Genomic DNA, 8,139 nt, shown 5'->3' on the forward strand with positions numbered 1-8,139 from the left:
ATAGTAATTTTAAGTGTCTAATGTGGTTTCAAACAGTAGTTCTTTAATTTTATGTTAATTTTTTTGTTGTCTGCTTTACGCCAGTGGGGCAATAAAGACATACATGTGTCTGTTTTTACAGTGCCGTGTTTCCAGCCTCACCCATCCACTTCTTTTGTTTTCTATATATTTTATGTTGTCTACTTTACCCAGTGGGGCAATAAAGACATATATATTATGAATTTTAATTCTTGCTTCTGCTTTTCTGGACCTTTTTTGGTTCCCAGCTCATTATATAATGCGGACCGCATTACCCCATATGTCCCAATTTGGTCTCTACGTTCAGCAGAGGCCAATCTACTGGAGGTCCCCAGCCCCTCAATGATACGGCTGGCCTCCACTCGGGCCAGGGCCTTTACGGCTCTGGCCCCGGCCTGGTGGAACACTCTTCCTCCAGCTGTCCGGGCCCTGCAGGATCTCGGCGAGTTCCGCAGGGCCTGCAAGACGGAGTTGTTCCGCCGGGCCTTTGGAGAGACCAGCCGCTGAGTGTGCCCCCTTTATTCCTTTCTGCTACATCACCAGGACCCACTGTCTTCCCCCCCTCTTCTCTGGGAGGGTTTAGGTTTTTAAGTAAGGGTTTCGTGGGATGCCTGAATTAAGAAATAACTGCTGTTTTAAATGGCCTTGTTCTTGGCTTCGGAAGACAGGCCTGTAAATGTCTTATATTACTCATGGATTTTTATTAGTATTTTTAAACCTAAAATTAATTTCCTAGTGTGAGCTAATTCATCTCAGATTTTCTCTGTCTATCGTTTCTATTTCTATGTTTACAATATCTTCTTTCGTTAATAAAATGGTATAAAGGGCTTGATGTCTCTTATCTATATGTAGAGACACACTGTTGTTTTGACAGAATGTCAAATGTGGGGTAGCCAGTCTGTTAAGAACATGGCAACCACATCCTTAACTGATTGACAAATGGCTGCTGTTTCACAGTTACTGTCCTGTCCCGGGGCGTACCGCTTATGGGGACATGGGCGCACATAGACCTGGGCGCAGGCACCAGCTCCGGGCGGTAGACCTGTGCGCTTGGGGGGTGGGGGTGGGCGGGCAGGCGGAAAATTCAGATTTTGTACCCAGGCTCCATTTTTCCTAGATACGCCTCAGGCAGAGGTGGGATCCTGCAGGTTCTCACAGGTTCCCGAGAGTAGGTTACTAATTATTTGTGTGTGCCGAGAGGGGGTTACTAATTGGTGATTTTGCCACGTGATTTTTGCCTGAGTTACGTCCCTCCTCTCAGCAGTAGCGCGCAGAACTTGAAGCAGTCTAGCAGGAGGTGCACCAGCGTGCGTGGCAGCCTGTGTGCATTCGTTTCCCATCCAAGGACCAGCGCAGCGGCTGCGTCCTTGCCACACCCCCGCCCAGGAATGCCCCATCCCGAATGCCCGGCCACCCCCCCATCGTGCCCTGCCCAGCCCCATTGGCACTACACAACAGTTTGAATCCCACCACCATGGGAACCTGTTACTAAAATTTTTGGATCCCACCACTGGCCTCTGGCCTATCCACACAATCTGTGATACCCAGATTGTCAGTTTAGGGAGTGAATTCAGGCTTCCCCCACCCAATCCTCAAAGGATTAGCTTTATTGCTGGTTGTGGAATTCCCATGTCCAGTTAGCTGGAGCCATGAAAGGTGTAAATATTTGAGTTGTCCCAGTCATTCTTTTTGTTGAAGAATTTTCTCTTGCGTTCCTACAAAGGAGGGCTCCTTTTCTCTGATCTGAAATACTTTGTGAGGAATTCAGCATAGCGTAGCGATCAAGAGCAAGTAGGCTTCAATCTGGGGAACGGGGTTTGATTCCCCCCTCCTACACATGAGCAGTAGACCCTAAAATGGTGAACTGGATTTATTTCCCCGCTCCTACACATGAAGCCGGCTGGGTGACCTTGGGCCAATCAAAGTTCTCTCAGAACTCTCGCAGCCTCACCTCAAGGGGTTTGTTGTGGGAGGGGAGAAGAAAGGAAGGCGTTTGTGAACTGTTGCGGTTGAGAAAAGCAGGTGTAGATCCCAACTCTTTTTCTTCTTCTTCTTCATGGGTATTCAGAAAGCTCTAACACTTTGCCAGTCCTTACTTGTGCCCCGTTCTCTCCCACAAAAAAAGAGATGGTGAGCCTATAACAATTATCCGTGAACTGCGCACTGTGACGAAGCTGACTTCTCTGTTCTCTTTTCTCATAACCTTGGAAATTTTTACAGTGCCATGTTTCCAGTCTCACCCATCCACTTCTTTTGTTTTCTATATATTTTATGTTGTCTGCTTTACGCCACCCCCACCTGGGAACTCCTCCACACCATTGCCTTGCAGTGACCCCTTCTGGGAGAGGGCGAAACTTGTCCAGCTACAGAGTTCCTTTATTGCTGATGGCAGTCAGTGTCCAGTCCCAGGTCAGTGTCGTCATGAAAGGAAGCCCGTGGTCCCTTCTCCTCCCTCACCTGTTCCCCCCGAAGCCACTTAATGGTCTCACTTGCCCCCAAACCCCTAGGGACGCACCACGAGTCATCGAACGCCAATCTTTTTTTCGCCCTGCAATTCTGATCCGCCGCACCACTTTTCATCCGATTTATTTTCATCTGATTTTGACCATCTCATTCCGATGGAGTTAATCATGGAAGAAACGGGGGGTTCCAGTTGACACCTGTACTTTGCTAATCTCGGTGCTTTGTTTTTGTTTTTCCCCTGTTCCCTAGGCCATCTCACAGGCGTGGTCCTGAGCATTAAGTCCAGGGAGATGCGCAGTTAGCTGATGTTCACAACTGAACGCATAGATGAGACTCTTCTTCCATTGAGCCCCTCCTTTTCCCTCTGAAGATGTAACTATGGGTGGGAAAGAAGATTCTTAAATTGTCTTGAAGACTGGCACAGCCGGGTGTCTCTTGGAAGAAAGGGAGATCATAAAATTTGTGTTCATGGCTGTTGACTTTTTTTTTTTTACACCTCAAACTAAGATAGCAGATCTGTAGCCCTAGACACACTTTCGGCCACCGTTTCCATTCTCCTCTGCCCCTTTAGTTCTTTGTCTACATTTAATCCAATGCCTACAGCACTTAGGTAGTGTCTGTGTCAAGTAGAAGGCTTTAGTTCGTGAGCCACGAAGACTGGGTTTTAAAGCGTCTGGACAGCTGGAAGAGAAATCTGGTGAAAATGGCGAACTGCGGCTGCCACGACCCAACTGAAGAATTTGGAGCTGATATAGTCAGAAGAAGTGTAAGCTCACTAAGATATCTTTGGCCCCAGGCCAATTCCAGGTTACAACGTCGGCTTCCGAACATCATATAAGGTGATGCTAAAGTGGGGGGGAATATATATCAGTGCTTCTTGTACCTGTATGCTTTGGCATCCAGAAGTACCCAACTTTGGTTTGTGCCCTTTCCAGATTCTTCCCCATCCAGACTCTAGTCACACTTCTGTAAGACAATATCGTTAGACACCCTGGTAGTTTGCAACCCACGTAATTATATAGTCTACAGCTTGGGCTGCCTTCTGTTGGTCTCCCAAACAGCAAGTGTAATTACTTTTTTAATTTCTGTAACCTTTTTTGTATCTTTTTAAACTTTCTATTTTTATAGCGATACAGGCATTCCTGTCTCAGGAGCGTGCTGTCAAAGCCGCGGATTTGGAACTCACTCTCTCTCTTCTTATTTTCCTATTTCTACTTGGGGGGATTGAACAAATATATATCTCTCACTGCCTTGGATGTGTTTGACAATCTGGTGAATTAAATTTGAGAATCAACTCCATTTAAACGATTGCACTTTCTCGAAATCTTGCCCCTGGAGATGCCACACGCCTCATTCCACAGCCTGGCATGAAGCTGCATCCCCTTTCGATAGGCGGGACGGCTGTCCTTTGTTGATGGTGTGCAAATTAAGCACTGTATTTGTTTGGTTCTGCCCCTGGTAGCTTTCCGGAGTGAGATCTGCAAGACTGCAGCAACCGGTGATTTTTTTGCTCTGAGACTCCTGTGTAGGAAATGAACCTCAGGGTTGCTCCAAGCATCTTTCTCACCTTTACATCTATTGAAAAGTAGCTGTGTGACCCTGATTTCTTTTTTTTCCCCTTTTTTTGAGATGATGGTGAAGAAATACTAATAGACCACCAGGTGTTAAAGAAGGAACAGTTGTGTGTTACCGTATTGTGCATATCAGATTATGTCTCCAAGGAGCCAATTTTTTGATGCCGAAAGCACATTCCAGTTTTTCCTGTCGCTATGTACTAGTAGCCCTCTTAGTGAGCGCTCCAATATATTTTACAAAACGTGCCAAACACAAATGCTTCTGAGGTTTGATTCTCTAAGGCGGTTTCTGCACGGGCTGAAAGCAACGGCTTCAGCCCGGTAAAACACCGTTTTGGCGGGGACCCTTTGCGCAGGCGCCGCTGCCAAATCGATGCAGCTTCAGCTGGCTGTGCCCAATGCCATAAACGTGGTAGTATTCAAAACTGGCCAGGGGAGCCGGTTTTCCACTGCATAACTGCCCAGCTTCCATCCACTGCCATGCGAATGGCAGCGAGTGGAAGCCGGCATTTTCCCCTCCCCTCCCCGGCCCCAAACACCTCGTTACCTTCTGCTGGCAGCCACGTCACTCTATCATCGCTCTGAGGAGGGAAGGGGACAAGCACCCTGGTCTCCGGTGCTTCAGCTGTCGCTGTGGCCATGGGGGCGTGTCCCTTTCCCTCAGAGCGACGCAGCTGTTAGCAGAAGGTAACGAGGCGTTTGGGGCCGGGGAGGGGAGGGGAGGGGAATACGCGGCTGTGCGGAGCTTGCTCCCACAACTCCGCATCCCATGGGGCCCTTTGTGCGAACGGCCCCAGAGCCTACATCGGCATGATTAATGCCGATGCAGGGTCTCTCCCTTGGCTGTGCGGAAACCCCCTAAGTGAGCGATGACACTTCTGGGAATACCTAAAAAGTACAGTTTGCCACCTGTTCATGCAGAAGACCTCATGCCCTGCAAGGTTTTGTTTAAAGCAGCCTCTCCCTGTAGCTCTGCTCATACAGACGGTAACAGGGATTGAGAATCGCGAAAGTCCTGGGTGTCCTCAGTTCCAAGGACTTGACGAAACCAGCCAATTCTTCAGAAAGCATTTCTGTATTTCAGAACCTCTGGAATTGTTGCAGTATGTATGGTAGAAATACCTGTAGGAGAGCTGCCAGCAAAAGCAGAGGTGGGATCCAGCAGGTTCTCACCAGTTCCCGAGAGTGGGTTACTAATTATTTGTGTGTGCCTAGAGGGGGTTACTAAATGGGTCTGCTTTTCCGTTAGAAATTTCATTAGGTCCAACAATCATCAAGTCCTGTTGTTTCCAATGTGGCTGGTTAGCGAAGGTAGAAAACGTGATAATTCTCCCTTTTGGGCTGTTTTAAAAACATGTTTTAGAAATATGGTAAAGGAAAGTCTCCTTCTTTTCATTTCTAGAAACAAAATTAAGTATTTGAAAGTATTAAGTATTTGACAGGCAGTCAATTAGAGGAGAAATAGTTGTTTCTGTTGGCAGTAGACGATAGGACTTGCTAGAATGAGTTTAAATTATGGACAGAAAGATACCAGCTGGAAATTAAGAACTGTTTTTTTACAGTAAGAGTTTTTTACAGTAACAGAGAAATTATTAATGCCCCGCTCCCGGAATGCCCAGCCACGCCCCGTCGTGCCCCACCCCGCCCCATTGGCGCTACGCCACTGTTTGAATCCCACCACCATGGGAACCTGTTACTAAAATTTTTGGATCCCACCACTGGACAAACTCATGTGTAAGAAGCATTCTGTTTGACTGACCTCTCTGTCAGTGTTGCCAGATCTTTCTCCCCCTTTTCTGAGATGATGGATAAGGGTTTTGTCTAAGATGGAGACAAAAATCTTTTGTCTAAGAAGGATTTTGTCTCTAGAGGAAAGGTCTTACTGAATTAGTTTAAATAATGTAATCTTTGTGTGGGGCTTTTGTGTTGTTTTGTATGTTTCATTTGTGTGTGGGGGGGGGGATGTTGCCTTTCTTTGCTTTGTACAATATGAGAGTCAGTGCGGTGTAGGGGTTAAGAGCAGTGGACTCTAATCTGGAGAACGGGGTTTGTTTCCTCTCTCCTCCCCATGAAGCCTGCTGGATGACCTTGGGCCAGTCACCGTTCTCTCAAAAGTCTCTCAGCCCCACATACCTCACAAGATGCCTGTTGTGGGGAGAGGAGGAGAAGGAGTTCATAAGCCGCTTTAAGACTCCTTAAAGGTAGAGAAAAGTGAGATGTAGAACAACCGTTTTCTTCTTTTACTCCATTGTTTTGAGAGTGAGGTCTACTTTGATGTAACAGCAGTTGGAAATTGTGAGCAGGTTTCCCATTTATTTATTCCCACAGTTAAAAGTCAGCAAAGACAGCCCGACTCTGGCCCCTTCCCCACACACAAAATAATGCCTTTTCAAACCACTTCCACAACTGTTTGCAAGTGGATTTTGCCATTCCGCACAGCTTCAAAGAGCACTGAAAGCAGTTTGAAAGTGCATTATTCTGCATGTGCGGAATGTCTCCCCTTTCCTGGAAAAGAGTGGTACGGGTCGCAAGGTATTTCTGGGCAAGTCAGTCTGTAAATAAGGTGCCGAAGCACCTGAGGCATTGCTGTTACTGATTAATTACTGATCAATTGGTGGAGATGGGGATGGTCTATATTTTTGTCTAGGAACACAGAGATTTTGTATTCCAGTTGTGCATTCCAGATCTTTCTCCCCCTTTTCAGAGACTTGATATAGGACAGGGGTGTCCAACTCAGGTGCGTCAGAGTTGGACGCCCCTGATATAGGATTTGCTTCTGTGCAAGAAAATACACCCTCCCCCCGGGCAACATTTTGGTGACATTGTATTGAGTTGAGACTGGAGTTGACTTGCCAAATGTATGTATCAGGCCCCCCCAAACTTTTTGAGCCTGTGGACATCTTTGGTATTCGGACATGGCATGGTGAGTGCAGCAACAAAATGGCTGCCACAAAATGGCTGCTGTAGGAGATATGGCCGGCCACAAAATGATTGCCACAGCTTCACTTTAGGAACACAGTGTAGTTCCTTGTGCTGTGGTGGCAGCTGCCATTTTAAAAAATCCTGCACAGTCAATCATAAACCTGTACCCACTTGCTAAAAACACTGAACAGGAGCCAGAAAAGGTGTTGTTGGGGACGATGGCACCCGTGGACATGGTGTTGGGGACCCCTGTGCTACAGACAAATGCGCATAAGTAGGCTACAACTTTTTACACTGAAAAATAGCCTTGGAAGGCTGAAGTTTTAAGTGGATTGTGGGAGGGGCTATTCAGTGTAACACTTTACCTGCTGGCTGTTTTTCTGCTCAAGGCCACTTCACTGACTGCTCTCGTGGGGTTCCAGGCAGGCGAAAGGGTCTGTCTGTTGCTTCACACATAAGAACTAGCCTGCTGGATCAGACCAGAGTCCATCTAGTCCAGCACTCTGCTACTCGCAGTGGCCCAACAGGTGCCTTGGGGAGCTCACATGCAGGATGTAAAAGCAATGGCCTTCTGCGGCTGCTGCTGCTCCCCAGCACCTGGTCTGTTAAGGCATTTGCAATCTGAGATCAAGGAGGATCAAGATTGGTAGCCAGAGATCGACTTCTCCTCCATAAATCTGTCCAAGCCCCTTTTAAAGCTATCCAGGTGAGTAGCCATCACCACCTCCTGTGGCAGCATATTCCAAACACCAATCACAGGTTGCGTGAAGAAGTGTTTCCTTTTATTAGTCCTAATTCTTCCCCCCAGCATTTTCAATGAATGCCCCCTGGTTCTAGTATTGTGAGAAAGAGAGAAAAATGTCTCTCTGTCAACATTTTCTACCCCATGCATAATTTTATAGACTTCAATCATATAGACACACCTGTTCAATTCCTGCTTTACCAATCATGCAGGCTATTCACAGCATTCTTCGCCACTCCAAGGCTGATAACAACATTTTCTCACATTTTCCAACTGTAGTTTACAAACCGGTTCACACACAGTGCTGTTAATTTGACATAATGAGTATGTGCTGATACACTAATAATAAACTGTCAGGGTCGGTGTGAATAATACTATTTTAAGGGGAAGGGTGGAAAAAACCCAGGCCCTAACTTAACA

General features: G+C 46.8%; 1 protein-coding gene across 1 annotated transcript in view; it reads left to right on the top strand.

Moving 5' to 3' along the window:
* The window catches only part of SORCS2 (sortilin related VPS10 domain containing receptor 2), a 214,988-nt gene extending 212,139 nt beyond the window's left edge, over positions 1-2,849 (top strand). The window contains 1 exon segment of the mRNA XM_048515360.1: positions 2,731-2,849. Within this exon segment, the coding sequence (XP_048371317.1) occupies positions 2,731-2,849 (119 nt within the window).
* The last annotated feature ends 5,290 nt before the right edge of the window (positions 2,850-8,139 follow it).

The sequence above is a fragment of the Sphaerodactylus townsendi genome, linkage group LG14 (genome assembly GCF_021028975.2).
Source record: "Sphaerodactylus townsendi isolate TG3544 linkage group LG14, MPM_Stown_v2.3, whole genome shotgun sequence".
Classification (NCBI taxonomy): Eukaryota; Metazoa; Chordata; class Lepidosauria; order Squamata; family Sphaerodactylidae; genus Sphaerodactylus; species Sphaerodactylus townsendi.